The following is a 23218-nucleotide window of genomic DNA, read 5'->3' as shown; positions in this document are numbered from 1 at the left end:
GACTGACTGTGTGGAGTTTGCACATTCTCCGTGTTTCTGCAAGAGTTTCCTCCGGGTGCTCCGGTTTCCTCCCACAGTCCAAATATGTACAGGTCAGGTGAATTGGCCGAGCTAAATTGCCCATCGTGTTAGGTGAAAGGGTAAATGTAGGAGAATGGGGTCTGGGTGGGTTGCGCTTCAGCGGGTCAGTGTGGACTTGTTGGGCCGAAGGGCCTGTTTCCAAACTGTAACTAATCTAATCAAACTTGGTGATGCAGTTAATAAGTTAGTGTCAAACTATCTCAATAACTGCATCAAATTATTTTGAGTAAGCAAGTTGCAATATCAAAATTGACTGCAGAGGGTAGTCTATGGTTACTCCACAATTTAGTGACATTCTGGATAAAAGCAAAACACTGCAGATGCTGGAAATCTGAAATAAACACAACACTAGAGAAACAACAGGTTGAGCAGCACCTGTGGAGAGGAATAGATTTAACATTGAATCCACTATGAGTTCAGAATGGGAGTTAGAGGTGGGGGGGGGGGGACTGAGAATGCACGCAGGCAATAGGCAGGGACATTAGAAGAGTTTCTGGTGGGGAAAGTAAGGAATCAATGTGACTCCTACCTTGTGACACCTACATTAAGTGAATAAAGTATTTCCTTTAAGTAATGCTTTGGAACGTCAAGGGTGTGTAACAAACTGTGTCTTTCACGGACTGTTAATGGGGTGGAGACAATTTAATAAACTTCACACTTTTATTCAATCCCAACCATTAAAATTTACATTGAATTTAATTCCATTTATTTGAAAAAATATGAACAGAGCTTGACAACGACATACAGTTGCGACTGATTTCAAATCCATTAAAACTTTACTTATATGTCGTGGCATCTTTTGGATTCTTGAACAAGTTTCAACTTGTTCTGAAGAATATAATATTCAAACTCATTAAAATTATTTAAGATTTGGCACATTCTGGTTAAATCACCATAATACTACAGGGTTCTTTTTGAACTTTTCATAGTCTTCTCTCTTAAAACAAGCAAGTTCTGTTTCATGGGCTGAAAAATAAAGAGACAGATGTGAAGATCTTTATGATTTTTTTTTTACAGATTTTTGTTTAGCTCAAAACTATAACTGAGAAAATCCACTTGTATTTATATGTTTACAGTCATGGTTAATTCTATCACTGAATTATCCAACAGGAGACAGTGGACAGTAATCAGAGGTAAAAACAAATAAAAAGATTCATTAGCTTGTATCTATAGGAATGTTGAGATTAATTGCACAACACATTCTATCCCAAATAAGATCAGCCAACTTCGAATGGATTAACAACTGAGCCCAGATCCTCAGATCCTGCAGTGTATGTATAGCTGAAAGTGTATTTTACTGTGGTAACTACAAATTGGAGAAACTTCAAAACATTTTTTTGACTGGCTGTTATGATCAACTTGGATTCATAGATTTGAAACAAAGTGCAATGTCAAATTCCTTCATTACTTCATATTGCAATCTCATCCAATATGCATGTTGAACATAAGTCGACAAAAATATATAATACTGCAACTCTTCAGTCTTAAAAGTCTAATGCATAATATTGTCTATAAATGGACGGAAGTTTGTTCAGTGAGCTGGAAGGTTCATTTTCAGACGTTTTGTCACCATACTAGGTAACATCATCAGTAAGCCTCCGGTGAAGCACTGGTGGTATGACCTGCTTTTTTTTTTAGAAAGTGTTTAGGTTTTCTTGGATCAGTAATGTCATTTCCTATTCTTTTTCTCAGGGGTGGTAAATAGACTCCCAAAGTCAATCCAAGCCACCAGGATACATGAACATTAACAAGTCACAAACAGACATGACCCACTCGCACTAGTATCCTTACATACAGAGGAGGATGGGACAACATATCCATCCCAGGACAAGCCAAACAGACACGTGCAAGAATTCCTGGAAGCATAGCATGCCAACTGGAATTCTATCAACAAAACACATTGACTTGGATCCCATTTACCACCCCCTGAAAAAAAGAACAGGAAACGACACCACCAACCCAAGGAAACCGAAACGCAAATAAAATGCGGGCCATGCCACCAGTGCTTCACTAGAGGCTCACTGATGATGTTACCTAGTATAGTGATAATACATCTGAAAACTAACCTTTCAGCTCAGCAAGCAAACTTACATTCAGAACCTCAACATGAGCTACAAATCCTCTCAAAACTCGCTAACACCTATGGGCACATTACGCTAAAACTGGCCCGAAAATGCCATCTGACAGAGTGCCACCCGCAAACAGTTGTACTTCCTGCATGAATGTTTAGGGAAAAAGGCACTACCTAAATGTCTTAAACACCCCACTAGCCAAAAAGAATAGCAGAGCAAAACGGCCGCAGAATGCTGAGAGAAATGATTAATGATGCCTACAACAGACTCCATAAATACAACCAGGAAACTCCACGCCAAAAAAAAACTTTACTCACTAATGCAACAGACCATGAATGGACAGACAGTACAACAAGCTATAGACATTAGACAGTGACAACACAGAAAATGAAAAAAAACTAGACCTGCCGAAAAAACTACAAAAACTTACACAAAATAACAATACAGACAACACAGAAGCATGGATAAGAAACTTATCTGACCAACCCTTAACAGACACTGAAACAGCCGTTTAGTAAGAGGATTAAATTACAAGTTCCAGGATGCAGACAAGAAAGATTTCTTAGCGGCATTAGAAACAACACAAAGACAATTAACTCACAGAAGAAACCCAGCAAACTGTCAGACAGATAGTCGCACCAACATGAAGCAGGAAACAAGGAGGAAACACACAATGTATAAGAAAAGGAAAGCACTAGAAGGACTCAAAAAAGATAAAAATATTGTTATCCTACTGCAGACAAAGAACGCTTGACAGTGATTTTAAATCAGAGACAAATTGAGGAAGCGAACGCACTGCTTGCAGATACCAACACTGACCAATAAGTGGCGATAGGCCTGATCCCACAACTAGAGAACAGAATCGCAGCCCTACTCAAAACACTCAGAAATCTGAAGAAATAAACAAGACCGACTTCCAGAAAATGAAACCAGACAGATCCATCACACCACACTTCTAGGATTACCCAAAATTCACAAACCAGGAGCCCCCCTCAGGCGCATAGTCTCGCTACCTGGAACACCAACTTACAGATTAGCCAAGGAGCTACACCAAAAAGTAAAACACTTAGTAGAAGACTCACGCCATTCCATCCACTCCACCCAAGAATTCCTGAAGACCAAAGACACCAAGATAGAAGAGGATGAAATAATGGTCTCCTTTGACGTAAAAGCTCTATTCACATCCATCAATATCAACCTGGCCAAGGAAACACTAACTACATTATTAGAAGACCCAAAAACACATACACCAAATACCACCAACTTCATCAGCAAGAACAGTATCGTCAAGCTAGTGGATCAATGCCTTACCACACACTTCACCTTCAACAACAAAACCTACAGACAAACCAACGGAACACCCATGGGATCTCAGATATCAGGGTTCTTAGCAGAGACAATAATGCAGAGAAACAAACAGCTCTGCCAACAATCCAACTCAAACTTTGGGTCCATTACGTGGATGACACTTTTGTCATCGCAAAACGTAACAAGTTAGAGGAAAGCTTAAAGACCATCAATAATACCCTTACTAGCATAAAATTCACTAAAGAGGAGGAAAACAACAACAAACTGCAATTCCTAGATGTCACAATAGAGCCAACAGCCAATGGGGAACTTCAAACCAGTGTCTACAGGAAAACAACACATACGGACCAAAGCATTCATCCCAACATCCACAAATGGAGCTGCATTAGAACATTATTCCAATGAGCCACTACACACTGCAGCACAAAAGGAACTATGAGGAAGAGAAGAAAATCACCTGTACAGTGTATTAAAAAAGAACAGGTACCCAATGAACACAGACTGCCAATTTCTCAGCAACAAACCCAAAGAAGCAGACAAAATGTGTCCAGAAACCCTAGCCACTCTCCCCTACATCAAAGACATTTCTGAAATGACTGCCAGACTACTTAGACCTCTTAGCATAATGGTAGCCCACAAAGCCACCCAAACACTAAAACAGCAGCTAATGAACTTGAAAGACCCTATACAGACAACAAGCAAAACTTTTCTGAAATGACTGCCAGACTACTTAGACCTCTTAGCATAATGGTAGCCCACAAAGCCACCCAAACACTAAACAGCAGCTAATGAACTTGAAAGACCCTATACAGACAACAAGCAAAACTAATGTAATTTACAAATACCTTGCAAGAACTCTAACAAACACTTCATTGAAGAAACAGTCAAAAAAAACCAGCCACCACGATATATGAACATCAACTAGCCACAAAAAGACATGACCCACTCTCACTAGTATCCTTACATACAGATAAGGGACACCGTTTCAACTGGGACAACACATCCATCTAGAACATACCAAACAGACATGTGTGAGAATTCGTAGAAGCATGTCACTCCAACCAGAACTCTACCAACTAACACATTGACTTGGATTCCACCTACCACCCCCTGAGAAAAAGAACCGGAAGTGACATTGCCGCGGTAAGTGATGTCACCACAGGAAATGACATCACTAACCCAAGGAACCCTAAACACAAATAAAAAGCAGGCCATACCACCAGTACTTCACCGGAGGCTCACTGATGACGTTAACTAGTGTAATGACAAAACCTCTGAAAACGAACCGTCTAGCTCAGCAAGCAAACTTACATCCAGAATCTCAACACTCGCTATTGTCTATAAATCTTAAATCAGCAACAAAATTGAGAAATGGAATTTAGAACAAATAGCTGGCAACCTTAGAATTCACAACAAACTGAAATTTCATTTGAGTTGAGTATCCTGGAATCTACATGTTCCAACAAATAAATTTAAAGCAATCAAATTTAAATTACTGACAAAAAGATACTTCACTGAACTGTTCAATTCTAACTACCTACTACGGAACTATCTTTTACATTTACTGTGCATTTCTTTGTGAACAGAAACTTATCTTCACTATTTTGGCAAATGTTAGGGTTTGGGTTTTATTAGTGTTCCAGCTTTCACGTAGTCAAAATGTAGATTCTTATTGAAATTTTGAAATACTTATTGCATTTAAATGTGGAGTTACTCCAATTGCTGGTATAGGAATGTAAAAACTGCTTTCTGCGTCCGATATTCTTAGAACAAATTGCTTTTTTTACTAAATACAAACTAATTAGAAAGCAATTCTGAATGCAACAATGTGTTCACCCAGATAAAATATGTCAGAAAGGTTTCCCAATCACTTACCCACTTCTGCTTCTTTCAGTGTGCTTGCCTCCTTTAATATAAGTTGATCATCATTGTCTAAACTCACAACGAGATCATTTGTCTGAAAAATGGAAAATAAGAAGTACTATCTTAGAACTGGACATGATAAAAAGCATAAAAAGCAACCCTTTAAATTCCTTATCAATAACATTGATTCAAAATTGAGATGGTGAGCATACAGACATGCAACAGCTTGACATAATTTTTACATTTCAATCAAGGTTTCCAGATACTTTCCATCACCATTCCTGGACATATTATCACACTAAGGAGACAGATCCATCTGGGTGATAAATTTTGTCATAGAGGTTGAGAGAATGTGGCCCCAGATGGGCCGATGAAGAAAACTTACTGCTAATTTTGCCCTTGCCCTCCCTCAGTTGATTAAATCAAAGTCTTCCTGTTGAACACCATTTGAAGTATAGAGGATAGCAAGGACATAAAATGCGGAGTGGAAAATTTTTAAATATCCATACTAGGGTGGCATGGTGGCTCAGTGGTTAGCACTGCTGCCTCACAGCGCCAGGGACCCGGGTTCAATTCCCGTCTCGGGCAACTGTCTGTGTGGAGTTTGCACATTCCCCTCGTGTCTACGTGAGTTTCCTCCGGGTGCTCCAGTTTCCTCCCACAGTCCAAAGATGTGCAGGTTAAGTGAATTGACCATGCTAAATTGCCTGTAGTGTTAGGTGCAGGGGTAAATGTCGGGGAATGGGTTTGGGTGGGTGGCTCTTCTGAGGGTCGGTGTGGACTTGTTGGGTCGAGGGGCCTGTTTCCACACTGTAGGGAATCTAATCTAATCTAAACTAATCTAAAAAAAAAACCAAAACTGGCTTGGTAGTACTTCTACAAGTGAACTAGCCGAGCACTATTTAACACAGCTACCAAAATGAGTTTGCAACAGAAAATCTACTGGACTGGATCCTCTTCAGTCTGTGTGCCATTCACATATCTGTTTATAATGATGCTGGTAGGAATGATCACCAAATAATTCTCAGCACCAATGTGGTTTGCGAGAGTTTTGCTATTTACACATATCTAACAGCTCAAAACTGGGCATCCAATATGGCACCTTAGGCCATTAGCAACAAGCCTGCATTCCATTCCATTACTGGAAATATTTATCATTTGTTTTATTAAATTGGGAATAACCCTGGTTGAATAAAGAGCACAGGGCAGCATGTTAACAGCAACACTAGACATACTGAAAATGAGGCTTCAACCTGAGTGAAGCAATAGAACAGGCCTATATACACATGTCAAACAGCAAAAGCAGCAAGGTGTGAGCTGATAATTGATTTGATCCTGCAGTATGGTGAACAAAACTCCACAATTGTGTCATTGTAATCACGGACGGTAATCAATTAAACAACTAACAGGAGGTAGTGGCTCAATAAACATCTCCATTCTCAATGATGGCAGAGACCAGCATGTCAGCGCAAAAGACGAGTTTAAAAACCCAGTGGATCCAACTCAACTTATTCCTGCAATACCCCCAAATGCAGATTCCAGTATATGTGTTTCGGTTCACATGATATCAATAGACAGTTACATACACTGTATAATGCACAGACCATGGCCCAAACAACATCTCAGTACTGAAGTCTTGTGTTGGTGAACTATCCCATGCTCTAAGTAAAGCTGTATCATTACAGCTACAGTGTGGTGTCCACTTGGCAAAATGGGAAATTGTCCAGGAAGCAAGACAAACCCAATTTCCCCAACTTATTCTCAATTTTCCAAATAACATTAGCCAACATTGACATATCAAGTGGCACTTTCTAATAACCTCCATTCCAATCCTCAGTTTGTATTCTACCAGTACCATTTAGCTACAGACATCACAACCTTGTTTCAAACATGCAAAAGAGCTGAATGCGTTAAGTGTAACTGCCCTTGATATTAAGGCAGTATTTGATTATGAAGTTCAGTAGCCCTGATAAAATGAAATAAATGGGAATCTGGTGGAGACTCCAAAAGCTAGAGTTACACCTAGCACTAGGAAAAATAACCTAGTGCTGAAAGTCGTAATGAGTTTCTCAAAGAAGTGTCAAAGGCCGAAACACCATCGCTGTTTTATCAGTAGCTTTTGACCATAAGCTCAAAAATGCTGAAGCTTGATGATCGTTCGTCCAGTCCATTTGCAACTCTGGTAAGGAATAAGTCTGTGCCCACATGCAGCAAGTCCTGACTTGGGCTTATAAACACCCACAAATATTTCAAACAATGACTATTTTCAACAAAAAGAGAGAACCTAACTATCTGCCCTTGACATTCAAGAGCTGAATTCCCAAATATACTGGGGTCACCACTGACCACGAATTTAACTGAGCCAGTCACATAAATACTGTGGCTACAACAGAACTTAAGCAATCTGTGGCCACGTGACTCAAAATAACATTTCTATCGTCCATAGGCACAGTCAGGAGTCTGATGGAATAACCCCAACTTGCCTGGTTAAGCGTCGCTCCAAAAACACGCAAACTCGACACAATCGAAAATGAAACAGCCTGCTTGTTGACATCCATCACATTACATGGTCCGAAGAACACCAATGCTCATCTCGGTGACAATGATGCTAATAATCCTTCTCAGCTGAACCACATGAATTACTTTGATACCTCTAGATGAGATGATTCAAAAGTATTCCTGCTTGGCCTCCCATATCCATACATTTAAGGTAATGTAATCCTCTGCTGCTTGCATTCTTCCTTATGCCAACACTTCTGTGCTCACTGACCTACAGTGGCTCCCAGTCAAAGAAAATCTCAATCTTTAACATCGCAGCCCTGTTTCCAAATCATTCCATAACCTTGCCTGTCCCCATCCCTAAAATCGTCTCCAGTTCCACAATCCTCAGAGACATCTGTGGCATGTAATTCTAGCTCTTGAGCATCCCCAATTTTAGTTTCCACAAATGACAGGCAAGCCTTGAGATCATGAAGCTCTTCTGAAAATCCCTGTTCTCTACCTTTTTTAGGATATTCCAAATAAACCTACCTCTTTAATCAAACATTGGAATGTCTACCATAATATTATTTTAAGTGGTTCAAAGTTTAACTTTGCTTTATGATGTTCTTGTGATGTTTTGTTATGTCAAAGGTGCTTTATAGATAGGATGTTTTTAAACATTTCCTCCCGCCCCAAGTGCATAAATATCACAGCAGCTATCATCTACAAGATCCATTACAACAACTCACAAACTCAACAGTCAGGAGTCTGATGGAATAACCCCAACTTGCCTGCTTAAGCATCACTCCAAAAACACAAACTCTTAGTTAATTCAACAGCATCTACCCAAACTCAAAGCTATACTGTGTAAAAAAAGACAAGAGAAGCGGTCGTACGGGAACACCATCACCTGGAAATTGATCTCCAGTTACATGCCATCCCAACTTAGAACTATATCATAATCCTTTCATAGTCACCAAGGTAAAACCCTAAAACTCTTTACTAACAAAACTATGGAAATACAAAGATTAGAGTGGTGCTGGAAAAGCACAGCGGGTCAGGCAGCATCCGAGGAGCAGGAAAATAGATGTTTTGGGCAAAAGCCCTTCATCAGCCCCGATGAAAGGCTTTTGCCCAAATTATCGATATTCCTGCTCCTTGGATGCTGCCTGATCCGTTATGCTTTTCCAGCACCACTCTAATCTTGATTCTAATCTCCAGCATCAACAGTGCCCACTTCTGCCTATAGAACAGACCATAGAAATGTACAGCACAGAACGGGCCCTTAGGCCCATGGTGTTGTGTCGAGATTTAATCCTAATGTAAAATATAGTAACTTAACCTACGCACCCCTCAACTCACTGCTATCCAGTGCATATCCAGCAGTCGCTTAAATGTCCCCAATGACTCTGCTTCCACCACCACAGCTGGCAATGCATTCCATGCATTCACAACACTCTGTGTAAAGAACCTACCTCTGTTGTCTCCTTTATACCTTCCTCCTAATATCTTCAAACTATGACTTCTTGTACCAATCAATCCTGCCCTGGGGAAAAGGCTCTGGCTATTGACTATCTATTCCTCTCATTATTTTGTACACCTCGATCAGGTCTCCTCTCTTTCTCCTTCGCTCCAGAGAGAAAAGTCCGAGCTTATTCAACCTTTCTTCATACGGCAAGCCCTCCAGTCCAGGCAGCATCCTGGTAAACCTTCTTTGCACCCTCGCCAAAGCCTCTGTATCTTTCCTTTAGTAGGACGACCAGAACTGGACACAATATCCCAAGTGTGGTCTCACCAGGGACTTGTAGAGCTGCAGCAAAACCTCGCGGTTCTTAAACTCGAAACCCCTGTTAATGAAAGCCAAAATGCCATATGCTTTCTGAACAAGCCTATCCACTTGGGTGGCAACTTTGAGGGATCTATGTACTTGCACATCCAGACTCCTCTGTTCCTACACACTGCCAAGAATCCTGTCTTTAATCCTATATTCAGCATTCGAGTTCGACCTTCCAAAATGCAGCACTTTGCATTTATCCAGGTTGAACACCACCTGCTATTTCTCAGCCCAGCTCTGCATCCTGTCTATGTCGCACTGCAGCCTGCAGTAACCCTCTATACTATCGACAACACCTCCAACCTTTGTGTCATCTGCAAATTTACTAACCCACCCCATAACCTCCTCATCAAAGTCATTTATAAAAACTACAAAGAACAGAGGCCCAAGAACAGAGCCCTGTGGGACCCCACTCAACACTGTCCTCCAGGCAGAATATTTTCCATCTACAACCACTCTCTGCCTTCTGTCAGCCAGCCAATTCTGAATCCAGATAGCCAAATCTCCCTGTATCCCATACTTGCTGACTTTATGAATGAGCCTACCATGGGGAACCCTATCAAATGCCTTGCTGAAATCCATATACTCCACATCCACTGTTCTACCGTCGACCTGTCTTGACACATCCTCAAAGAACTCAATATGATTTGTGAGGCATAACCTGCCCCTCACAAAGCCATGCTGACTGCCTTTAATCACACTATACTTTACCAAATAGTCATTAATGCTATCCCTCAGAATTCTTTCCACAGCTTTGCTGACCACAGACGTAAGACTGACTTGTCTGTAATTGCCAGGGATTCCCCTATTACCTTTTTGAAAAATGGAACAACATTCGCCTCCTTCCAATCCTCCGGTACGACTCCCGCGGAGAGTGAGGAGGTAAATATCCTCGCCAGCGGCTTAGCAACCTCCTTTCAAACTTCCCGGAGCAGCCTAGGATAAATCTGGTCTGGCCCTGGGGACTTATCAATCTTAATGTTTTCCAAAATTTCTAGCACACCAACTTCATCAATCTTGATCTGGTCATGACTGTATCCCAGCTCCTCTAAGTTTTCATTTACATCAAGTTCCCTTTCCTTGGTGAAAACCGAAGCAAAAAAAACTCATTTAGGGCTTTCCTTATCTACTCAGACTCCACACACAAGTTCCCTCTGCTATCCCTGATCGGTCCTACCTTCTCCCTGAACATTCTCTTATTCCTCACGCATGAGTAAAACGCCTTTGGGTTCTCTCTAATCCGTCTTGCCAAGCCTTTTTCATGCCCCCTCCTGGCTCTCCTCAATCCATTTCTGAGCTCCTTTCACGCAAGCCTGTAATCCTCTAAAGCTGTGCTAGATCCTTGCTTCCTCCACCTTACGTAAGCTGCCTTCTTCCTTTTGACAAGAAGTTCCTCTGTTCTCATCATCCAAGGTTCCTTAATCTTACCTCTTCTTTACTGTCTCAGAGGAACAAATTTGTGCATCACTCGCAACAAACGCTCCTTAAATAGTCTCCACATGTCTGCTGTGCCCTGTGGAACAATTGCTCCCAGTCTGTACTTCCCAACTCCTGTCTGATAGCATCATAATTTCCTTTTCCCCAATTAAATATCTTCCCTCGGTAACTGCTCCTTTCACTCTCCAAGGCCATGCTAAATGTGAGGCAGTTGTGATCACTTTCACCAAAGTGCTCTCCCACCGCGAGATCTGACACCTGTCCTGGCTCGTTGCTGAGCACCAAATCCAAAATGGCCTCTCCCCTCGTCAGTCTGTCTACATACCGAGTAAGGAAACCCTCCTGAACACACCTGACAAAAATTGCTCCATCCAAACCATCTGCACTTACAAGGTTCCAGTCGATATTGGGAAAGTTTAAATCACCCATAACAACAACCCTGCTACTTTTGCATTTTTCCAGAATCTGCCTGCCTATGCAATCTTCAATCTCTACTGCTATTAGATGGTCTGTAGAAAACCCCCAATGTGGTGGCTGTTCCCTTGCTGGTCCTAACTTCTACTCATACTGGCTCAGTAGACAAACCTTCCTCAACAACCTTTGTTTCTGTAGTTGTGATGCACTTTCTGATTAGCAATGCTACACCCTCTCCTCTTTTTCCACCCTCCCTGTTCTTTTTATATGTTCTAAACCCTGGAACATCAAGCAACCATTCCTGTCCCTGTGAAACCCACGTCTCTGTTATGGCCACAACATTTTAGCTCCAAGTACTGATCCATGCTCTAAGTTTGTCACTCTTATCCCGGACATTCCTTGCATTAAAGCAGACACTTTAATTCACAATTGTAGTTCATCATTATCTTCACAAGGTCAATAGGTGATGGATAACAAATATAGATCACATGAAGATTACATCCCATAAATAGATAAAAGAAAAATCAATCACAAGTTTTTATTTCCTAATACTCATCTCTGCAGAGTTCTGGAAATGGCTGCCTTGTAATGCTGACATTTGATCACACTATGAGATCGACTTATATATGCTTATTTCAAATAAGCAGTCATTATAATATGCACAGAAAAATTAGTTGTCTGAGGGGCTCTGATGACCATTTCATAAAAGTGAGGGGCATGGATATGGTAAATAGGCAAGGTCTTTTCTCCAGGGTGTCCAAAACTAGAGGGCATAAGTTTAAGGTGAGAAGAGAAAGACATAAAAGGGACCTAACAGGCAACTTTTTAAAGGCAGAGGGTGGTGCGAGTATGGAATGAGCTGCCAGAGGAAGAGATGGAGGCTGGTAAGATTACAACATTTAAAAGACAACTGGATTGGTATACGAATAGGAAGGATTTAGAGGGATAGGGGCCAAACACTGGCAAATGGGACTAAATTTAGTTAGAAAATCTGGTTGGCATGGACGCGTTAGATTGAAGGGTCTGTTTTCGTGCTGTATATCTCTAGGACTCTAAACGTCCGCACCCCAAATTAGATTACAGCATAAATTTATCTAATGCATTACTTGATTAATTATGTAGCGGAGTGTACTGTTCATTTTAGTTATCGTCCTCACAAAAAAGCTGCTTGAAATTTGGAGAAACAGAAAAAATAATGGGAGTAACCCATTGAGCCTGATCCACCATTCAATATGGTTGATCATCCATCTCAGTAGCCTGGTCTTTCTTTTGACATATACCCTTTGTCCTTTTAGCTCTAAGAACTATGTCTAACTCCTTCTTGAAAACATTCAATGGTTTGGCTTCAACCCTTTTTCTATGACAGAAAATTCCACAGGTTCACCCCTCTCTGGGTGAAGAAATTTCTCCTCATCTCAGGCCTACCAGGTTTTCTTAAACTGTGACCCTCACTTCTGGAATCCATGGTCATTGGCAACATCCTTCTTGCATTTATCTTGTCAAGTTCTGTTGGAATTTTGTAGGTTTCCCCCCTCATTCTTCTCAACTCAAGTAAACATAGTTCAAGGGATTTGAACAAGCTCAGCCAATTTCAAGAAGGACTTTAAATGGATCTTCAAAATGCAGAAAAGCAGTATTAACTGCATTCATTTCCCATACAACTAAAATTTGGGAATACCTGTATTAGATTAACAAATGTAAAAAGGGAACTCATATTGCAGATTACCAACGTGGCAATTAGAATGCAGGACTACGTTTCTTACAAATATGTCAGAACAAGGTTAAGAACTGAACTAACGTCAAGACAAATACGCAAATACTTATCACGGCTATTGGATTACTTTTAGAACTGATATTGGACATAATTATAGATTATTAAAATTTAATTTTCATTTAAGCATCAGGTTATTATTCTTGAACATTTGTTGGAGCTTTGCACTTTCAGAAGTGAAAATCTCTTCAAGCAAAAATGTTAAGAAATATAGAGTGCTGAAAGAATATAGAAGGCTGAAACTACATTCCAAAAATTAGGATCAAAAGACTAAATCTCTGATGAAAGAAATGGCAGAATAAGCCAAGGCAAAAACACTTCTAGAATTAAAATACTGTTGTGCATTTACAGCAGGTAATTTGCCTACCCAAAGGCAGCTTAGGAAATGATGTTATACATTGTCAACAAACAGAATGGTGTGTAAATGGCAAATTAATTTTCATGAAGTATAAAGTGATACATTTTGCTACAAAAACGAAAGAGAGAAACTACTACTTGGATAATAGTCTAGATGGCATAGAGGAACAAAGAGATCCAGGGACGCATAGTAGATACTGATAAAGCCTTGATTTCTTTTTTTGTATGAAATAACCAATGCGTCCAAGAATGTATCATTTTAAAATCTTAACATGTTTAAAACTGAATTAGAATTAGTTTACAAAGTTGTTAGCTGCATGTATAAACAGGAAATACAATATATAAACAAATAATATATATGTATATTCATTTAAATGATATGTAATAACTATATAGTGCTTTTGTTTCTGTAAGATTCTAACATGCAAGGAAATGTTGATTTTGTATTATGTGCAATCAAGTGCACTAATTTTTTTTGATAGTGCATCATGAGCTACAACTACAGGTTGTTCTGCTATAACCCATGTTTCGTTAATGCTAATTCGCAGTAACATGATTGACAAATTGCAGACACTGTTTCTAAAGTGTGGACTTTTAAAATGTGTATTGGCTGTAAAGCGATTACATCGCTAGCACTTTAAGCGCTGTTTCTAAAGCGCGATTGTTCCATAATCCAAGGTTACAAAAGAATGCAACCATCGCATTATAGAAGAACAACCTTCAGCTGTTTAAAAAACAAAAACAAAACAAAACAAAAGGACTTCAGTATTTGAATATACCTTTGCTCCGTGTGCTTGGTGAATAATCTTTAATGTATCTGCGGAGAGATTTAAATTAGTAAAAGTTACCCTGTTCAGAAACAAAAAATTATAGCTGGATGATTCTGCGTCTGCTTTCTCAACCAGTGTTCAACACTGTATATTTTTCGTTCTCTATTCTGGTTTTCATCACCCAGTGAATCTGTAGTTAGATTTATGGGTCTGATCCTTTTGTCAACACAAAAATAATCTGGTTTATCCCTCTAAAGCTTGGGAAGAATCAAGCTGGCACTACAAACAGCTAGGGAATATCAGACTGGATCATATAGTAATAACTGAATTACTTGGCTGAATCATAATTACTCATACTTTCCTTCAAACAAGAGTGTTCAGAAAACTGAAGCACGAAAAGTACTGTTGCTTTGCAGCCTTTTTAGCTCCTCCTGAGCAGAGCTCTGTATTTCGATCATGGTTTCTTCAAAAATGCTTAGCGTATCTTAAATCTAAGAAGTCTCTCACAGTGCAGGACAGTAAAGGGAAGTTAACCACGACTTTTCTTCACAGCATTAGTTGCAGTATTGTGAGATTTAAATGTCTAACAGCACAGACAATAGCCTTGTGAAAGACTAAGAATGCAAAGTAGACATGATGTAAGATGCATCCAGGAAGGTGGATAATCTGTGTTCGGTATTGGGGATGGGTTTGGGAGAGATGTACTTGGGCATGTGGCAATTTACCTAGGAGATAGATTAGGCTTTAAATTGTCTAACATTTCCTGGGTAAGACATAACTTTCCTGCTGTGGAACCTCAGAGTTTAATAGATATTTCAAAGGGTTTGTTGCAACAATAGGGATTCCGCAGGTTACTGATGTACAATCCCCAACCTGTGGCCGAAATGATTATCTGGCCACCAGAAAATCCAGACCATTATTATTAGTGAAATCCTTACATAAATGAAACTTTGTTCAATTCAGTTTTCTCATGATTAAAATGGCAGCTAAATTAAGCTATTTCAATTCAAATGCAACTTACCATAGGTGTATTTCTTAAAAGGTGGTGGAAGACCAGGTTTTGAAGATAAATCTGTGGAAAGCAAAGACAAACATTTCTAAATAACATTGATGCAGATTACCAAAAAAAAAAATCACCATGTTTGGTTATGCTACAACAGTTACTCAAAGATGATAAAAATATCATAACTTCACCTGAATGGGAACATGGCTAATTATAATTAGCACAAAGGAAATAGAAAGGTAATTGAATAGAGAAGAGTCATCAAGTAAGAAATCATACTCAAAACACAGGAGGACATTCAGCCCATGTTATCTCATACAGCAATCCAGTCATTCCTACCCTATACACCAGAAAATTTATTTCTGTCAAGATCCTTTCCACTTCCACCATCTTCTTAGGCTGTAAGATCCAGTTCATTGACACTCATTGCATAAAACATTCTTCCTCACATCCATTCTGCATCACAAACCCAACAACTTAAATGCGTATCCTGTTGTACTTGCACCAATGCTAATGCATCAGCAAATGCAAACAACTTTACCCCATCTAAAGTTGTCATACTGTAATAAAACTCTCTAAAATCTTACCCAAACCACCTTGTTCCAAAAATAAATACCAGCTTTACATAATGTTCCCGTGGCTAAAATATCTCATGTTGAGAACAATTTTGTAGATCTCCTCTGCCCTCTCTCAAGGACTTTAGATCCTTCCTAAATTGTCATAATCAGAACTGGGCACAATACTTATGACCTTAACTAGTGTTATGAAGTTTTATTATAACTTCCCTATTTTTGTAATCAGTATCTATATTTTTGAAGTCCAAAATCTCTTTGCTAACTCTACTCTGAATTCGTCCTGCACCTTCAAATATTTTAAGCAAATGAAACCCCAGGACATTCTGCATCAATGAAGTATATATTGTCTCTCCCTGCCAGACCACATTACCTCACACTTCCCTGTACTAAATTCTATCAGTTATTTGTCTGTCCATTCTAGCCTACATTACCTTGCAGCTGATTGGTATCCTTGCTATTTGTCACTCCTATAAGTTTGGTGTTACCAAGTTTGAATAATATTTTCCTACATCTAAATAACCTTATTATTTGTATATATTAAACGAAAGCCAAACTCTCTGCTATAGTACATTTCACAACCTGGGAAGTAATTCACACTCATTTTTGTGCTTTGAAGTACAATCACTGCTGCAATGTAAGGAGAGGCAACTGCCAATTTGTGCACCAATAGGTCTCACAAATGTAATAAGGTAGGTTCGTCAGGACAATAGCAACTTTAATTTTAATTACATAATTTGTTTTTTGCGATACTGATTGAGAAATAACTACAGAGAGAATTCTTCTATTCTACAAGATAACTGGCAATTTTTTAATATCTGTTTCTGAACAGACAAGGTTTTAACTTAAGATAGAATATAGTAGTACATCAGTTACCCAATCAATACTGTGTCAATAGTATCATTCATTTTATCATTTAATCTCTTCTACTCTCTATCATACCAGACTTTTGCTCTTTATCCCACCTAATGTATTACTAAAATTCCCCAATTCTGACAAAAGGCCAGGACCTTAATAGTAACTTTGTTTTTCTCTCCACAGATGCTGCCAAATCTGGTCAAGCATTTTCTGTCTTTTATTAAAGAAAATAACTTAACAGGTTGAATATAAAGAACAAATAGGTATTAATATCTCTTGCCAATTATCTCACCATTCTGAAGAACGTTAAGAAATTCCTGTACAGTCTGATTTACATTAACATCATGGTAGACCACAGATTTGAAATTGCGATGTTCGAAGGACCGTACCAAACGAACTGTGACAGTTACTTTCTCAGGAGACATGTGTTGGGCTAGGAATTTTAATATGTTGAGCCTATGAATTGTAAAGGAATAATGGAGTTAACCCGTGATGACAAAGAGAATTTGGTGTACGGTTCAAATTTAACATTTAAATACCAGAAAACATTTCATTATGAAAATACATTATTTATATTCGAAAACATTAATTTCTGTTTTCCTACAAATTAAACTATAATTTGAGGTGACAAAAGAAAATAGCAGAAGAAATGCATTAATAGATTGCCCTCAAAATTGATTCAATAGTCAGACTGAATCCTGAGATTTGGTGAACATCAACTTAACCATGACACATTAAACAATGTTAGGAAATGAAAACAAGCAACAACCTATGTGGCAAGCCCAGAGACAACTCATCAAGTGGTAAATGAAGATATTCTGCATCATGTGGAGCTGTGAGAAACTGTAACTAAAGAGCAAAGAAGATCAGAAACCAACCAGAGTAGCACATTTGTTGCCACTTCGTTATCATGGCCACTTGCAGTGACTACATTTAAAACAAAGGTTCATGGTAATGTTGACATTGCTGGCTGGGCTAGCACTTATCATCCTTGAGAAGATAGAAGTTGTGACCATATATACTGCCTTGTCATTCCAGGTGGTAGATGTTTGAAAGGTGCCATCAGAGAAGCCTTGGTGAGTTACTACAATACATCATGTAGATAGTATACGCTGCTGTCACTGTGATGGCGAAGGGCATGAACAGAGTACCAGTCAAGCTGGCTGCTTCATTCTGAATGGCATCCAGCCTCTTGAAGACTTGAAAATAGCGGGTAAATCAGTAAGTTTGCAGATAATACGAAAATCACTGAGGTGTAAATAGAGAGGAGGGTAGCCTTAGGTTACAAGAGGGTATAGATAGGCTGGTCAGATAGGTTGATCAATGGCAAATTGAAGTCAATCCAGAATCCATGAATGACTTGATGCACTTGGGTAGTACGAAGTGGGTGGAAATCTGGAACTCACTGACTGAAAAGGTGACAGAGGCAGAAACCCTCATAAGTATTTAGCTGTGCATTTGCAATCCAAGGCATACAACACTGTGGGTCTTGTGCTGGATGATGGATTAGTATAGCCAAGTGCATGTTTTTAACCAGTCCAGTCTTGATGGGTCAAATACCCTATCTTCTGTGCTGTCGACATCTATGAAAGTAAGATTCAAAAGTAGTGTTGGTGGAAATATAATAATTCTTGTAGATGGTTGGTCGACACTTGGGAGCCAAGAGTCCACAAACTGCAAAATCCCTAGACTCTGAAGAACTCTTTGAGCCACCTATATAACAGACAAATGCAGCTTCTGGTCAAAAGGAAACCCAGGTTCCTGACAGTAGGAGATTCAGCAATTAAACATCAACTGATGATGATTATATTCTCTTCTGTTGAAGATCATCAGTGACTGGCACAGATGTACAGCATGGAAACAGACCCTTTGGTCCAACTCGTCCATGACAACCAGATATCCCAACCCAAACTAGTCCTACCTGGCAACACCTGGCCCAAATCCCTCCAAACCCCTCTTATTCATATGCCCATCCAGATGCCTTTAAAACGTTGCAATTGTACCAGCCTCTACCACTTCCACTGGCAACTCATTCCATACGCCTATCACCCTCTGTGTAAAAACGTTGACCCTTAGGTCTCTTTTATATCTTTCCCCTCTCTCCTAAACCTATGCCCTCTAGTTCTGGACTCCCCCACCCCAGGGAAAAGACTGTCTATTTATCCGATCCATGTCCCACATGATTTTATAAACCTCTATAATGCACCACATCCCTCAGCCTCCGATGCTCCAGAGAAAACACCCCAAGCCTATTCCAGCTCTCCCTATGGCTCAAATCTTTAAATCCTGGCAACATCCTTGTAAATCTTTTCTGAACCCTTTCAAGTTTAACAACATTGTTACGATACGAAGGAGACCAGAACGGCATGCAATATTCCAACAGTGGCCTAACCAATGTCCTGTACAGCCATAACATGACCTCCCAACTCCTGTACTCAATACTCTGACCAATAAACGAAAGCTAACCAAACGCCTTCTGCACTATCCTATCTACCTGCGACTCCACTTTCAAGGAGCTATGAACCTGCACTCCAAGATCTCTTTGTTCAGCAACACTACAGACGACCTGCTAAGATTTACTTTCCCAAAATGCAGCACCTCACATTTATCTAAATGAAATGCCATCTGCCACTTCGACAATCTTGATATTGAACATGTTTGGCCATATTAAGGACTACTTTAGATTAGATTAGATTCCCTACAGTGTGGAAACAGGCCCCTCCGCCCAACAAGTCCACACCGACCCTCCGAAGAGTAACCCATCCAGACCCGTTCCCTCTGACTAACACTATGGCCAATTCACCTGACCTGCACATCTTTAGACTGTGGGGGGAAACTGGAGCACCAAAAGGAAGCCCACGCAGACACGGGGAGAACATGCAAACTGGCACTGTGAGGCAGCAGTGCTAACCACTGTGCCACCATGCTGCCTGAGTATATGAAGAGTCACTAACAGTGTTAAATGTTATACAGTCATCAAACATCCCCACTCCTGGTCTTATGCAAGAGGGTTGGTCATTAACTGGGTCTAGGACACTACATATGGAATTTCTACAGGTTGCACCCAGAGACCAAAATGACTGACTTGCAACATCTACAGCCATTTTCATTTGCCAGGTACGATATCAAGCAGCTGATATTTTTCATTCATTCCCACTTTGACTCCAATAGGCTCGGGTTCCATGTCTTATTCATTGAATGCTGCTTTGACGTTTAGAGCAGTCACTCTCACCTCACCAGTTCAGCTCTCGTTTCCTAGCAGAACCCAAACAGAGTATCATTGAGCAAGTTATTACTTTGAAGTGCTGCTTGTCTGCACTGTCAGCAACTCATTCTGTCACTTTGCTGATAATAGTGTTTTGGCTAGATTGGATCGGTCTTGTCTTGCACACAGAGCATACCTGGTTACTTTTTCATGTTGTCAGATATATGCCAGTCTTGTAGCTTTACAGGAACAGCTTGGCTGGGTGATCGCCATTCGGATTGGTCACTGGAACTGAGATTTTTGTAAGTTAACTGTATTTGATACTGAAGTCCTCCATTTAGCTCTAGTTTCAGTCTTTTTGGATTCCTGTTTTAGCTGTACTTTACCTATTGTATGTCAGAAGTTGTTGCTGTAACAAAAGCAAGTGAATCTCTGAGTGAGAAAGAGGTTATAGAGCTAAAATTGTATCTTTGTGCCATCCAGATACATATACAAAGAGATGCACAAGTTTCTGAAAATAAGAAAGTTGAGAGTCAAGTGTCCTAGTCCTGAAAAGGGCACCATTAATTACATGTGAATTTACCTAGAAAGATCCATAAGAAATTAATATCAAATCATAATGAAGTGAAGTGATGCAGCTTTGTAAGAATATCAAATGAACATTTATATTGTATTTCTAGGATCTTACTGAGATGCCTACCACACCTTCTTTATTAAGTACATAAATAAATAAATAATAGAATGATAACAAAAACAAAAAATGGAGAAACTCAACAGGTCTGGTAGCATGTAAAGAGAAAATAGAGTTAACATTGACTCCAGTGGTGGTCAGACCTTCGAGCTTCTCCGGTAACGTGTTTTTGTTTCAGATCTTCAGCATCCATAATTCTTTGTTTTATTTTAGCACAGATTACTGTGTAGCTAAAGAGAAAACAGTAGTGTAGGAATAAATGTTATGTTTTCAAGTTGGTAAATCATAAATTAACAGGTTCAGTACTCAGACCTTAACTTTATTAACATAGAGTTAATAACCCATTTTCTTTCGACTTCAGCCAGAAGTACTTTATCAAAAATGTTATGCCAAACTGCAGGGTACTGCACCAACTGAGAGACAAAAACTGCAGCTCTGGAACACACACAAACCTAAACTCATAACAAATCTGAGACTAAATGGGAGAGGTCAAATCTGGAATATTCAAAATATATTTTGAAGAAATTACTGTCAGGACACCAGGACATTTGGTTTAAAACTGGGCCTGTCCTAGCAAAACCTAGCCATCCCATTCATCCTGCGTTGAAGGAACCCAAAGTACACAGCTCAATTTATCTTTTTCAATAACATTACTCAATAAATCAAACTAAAAGACCATCTACTTTCTCTAGAGTTTTCCTTCCTCATGAGGATACAGTTTCATTCAGCACCTCCCCGTCACCATTTCACTTGCTGGTTATCAATCACAGATGGTTCGCTGTTTGAAACAAAAACCAAACAAGACCGAGAATACAGCAGGGAGCAAACATTTCACATCCTGGAGCGGAAGTGTCGGCCAAAGCCAAGAGTCCGACTCCTAATTCCTAAGCAGTGAATGTCAGTTAGGGAGACGGGGCGGGATTGAGGGGGTGGGGATGAGTTGATTCTCATTCTCATTTCCAAACTCCCCCTTCCTGCGCCCCTTCTCCCTCCCAGACCCGTCCCCTGGACTCAAGGTTTTATGAAGACAGCCGCAGACCAGAGGAAACAATAAAATAACATGATCCCAAATACATACATATATTATATACGTGTATATTCTCTCTGTGTGTCTCTTGAGCTAAGTACTGCTAGACCTTGCCTGGTTCCCCAGTGCACTCCAACCAAACCCCCACGACCCACCACCATTGTTTACCTCAAAAACGAGAGACCTTGTTGACGCCTGCGCACTCGTGTGCGACTCAAATCCCGCGAGATTCACTTCCCGCCCCATGACTCCGCCCCCTCCAAAATCTTTACCGCACACCTTATAATAACTGCACAATCTCCACTTTACCGTAATATTCCATCAGAAGTGATATTCATTTACTGCGTAGAGTCATAGTCATACAGGTGTACAGCACGGAAACAGATCCTTCGGTACAACCCATCCATGCCTACCAGATATCCCAACCCAATCTAGTCCCACCTGCCAGTAACCGGCCCATATCCCTCCAAATCCTTCCTATTCATATACCCATCCAAATGCCTCTTAATTGTTGCAATTGTACCAGCCTTCACCACGTCCTCTGGCAGCTTATTCCATACACTTACCACCCTCTGTGTGAAAAAGTTGCCCCTTAGGTCTCTTTTATATCTTTTCTCTCTCACCCTAAACCTATGCCCTCTAATTCTGGACTCTCCAAGGTCTCTTTGTTCAGCAACACTCCCTAGGACCTTACCATTAAGTATATAAATCCTGCTAGGATTTGCTTTTCCAAAATGCAGCACCTCGCATTTATCTGAATTAAACTCCATCTGCCACTTCTCAGCCCATTGGCCCATCTGGTCCAGATCCTGTTGTAATCTGAGGTAACCCTCTTCGCTGTCCACTACACCTCCAACTTTGGTGTCATCTGCAAGCTTACTAACTGTACCTCTTATGCTTGCATCCAAATCATTTATGTAAATGACAAAAAGTAGAGGGCCCAGCACTGATCCTTGTGGCACTCCACTGGTCACAGGCCTCCAGTCTGAAAAACAACCCTCCACCACCACCCTCTGTCTTCTATCTTTGAGCCATTTTTGTATCCAAGTGGCTAGTTCTCCCTGTATTCCACGAGATCTAACCTTGCGAATCAGTCTCCGATGGGGAACCTTGTCGAACACCTTACTGAAGTCCATATCGATCATATCTACTGTTTTGCCCTCATCAATCTTCTTTGTTACTTCTTCAAAAGACTCAATCAAGTTTGTGAGACATGATTTCCCATGCACAAAGCCATATTGACTATCCCTAATCAATCCTTGCCTTTCCAAATACACGTACATCCTGTCCCTCAGGATTCCCTCCAACAACTTGCCCACCACTGAGGTCAGGCTCACCTGTCTACAGTTCCCTGGCTTGTCTTTACCACCCTTTTTAAACAGAGGCACCATGTTTGCCAATCTCCAGTCTTCCGGCACCTCACCTGTGACTATCGCTGATACAAATATCTCAGCAAGAGGCCCAGCAATCACTT

The 23218-nt window shown here is 40.1% G+C and overlaps 1 protein-coding gene across 4 annotated transcripts; it reads right to left on the bottom strand.

The window, feature by feature from the left end:
• Nucleotides 1–764: 764 nt before the first annotated feature.
• Nucleotides 765–21993, bottom strand: c7h2orf76 (chromosome 7 C2orf76 homolog). 4 transcript variants are annotated; one of them, XM_043694000.1, is made up of 6 exons: nucleotides 21913–21993; nucleotides 17114–17277; nucleotides 15410–15460; nucleotides 14398–14435; nucleotides 5337–5418; nucleotides 765–1047 (listed from the first exon to the last, which is right to left on the bottom strand). In XM_043694000.1, exons 2-6 carry the CDS (start codon nucleotides 17244–17246, stop codon nucleotides 971–973), a joined length of 381 nt encoding a protein of 126 aa, XP_043549935.1. In that variant the 5' UTR covers nucleotides 17247–17277; nucleotides 21913–21993; the 3' UTR covers nucleotides 765–970. The 4 variants fall into 4 exon arrangements, with proteins under 4 accessions (XP_043549935.1, XP_043549933.1, XP_043549932.1 ...); XM_043693998.1 differs by lacking the exon at nucleotides 21913–21993 and adding an exon at nucleotides 21796–21854; XM_043693997.1 differs by lacking the exon at nucleotides 21913–21993 and adding an exon at nucleotides 20861–20943.
• Between the last annotated feature and the right edge of the window lie 1225 nt (nucleotides 21994–23218).

Source organism: Chiloscyllium plagiosum, chromosome 7 (genome assembly GCF_004010195.1).
Source record: "Chiloscyllium plagiosum isolate BGI_BamShark_2017 chromosome 7, ASM401019v2, whole genome shotgun sequence".
Lineage (NCBI taxonomy): Eukaryota > Metazoa > Chordata > Chondrichthyes > Orectolobiformes > Hemiscylliidae > Chiloscyllium > Chiloscyllium plagiosum.
The sequence above is the reverse complement of the archived record's forward strand: the minus strand, read 5'-3'. Positions and strand labels throughout refer to the sequence as shown.

Coding starts and splice junctions, on each gene's coding strand:
- c7h2orf76 (XM_043693997.1), bottom strand. CDS start 20,910: ATGGATGCTGAAGATCTGAAACAAAAACACGTTACCGGAGAAGCTCGA. Junction 14,436..15,409: donor TTTTAAGAAATACACCTATG/GTAAGTTGCATT, acceptor ATCTCTCCGCAG/ATACATTAAAGATTATTCAC. Junction 5,419..14,397: donor ACCAAGCACACGGAGCAAAG/GTATATTCAAAT, acceptor TCCATTTTTCAG/ACAAATGATCTCGTTGTGAG.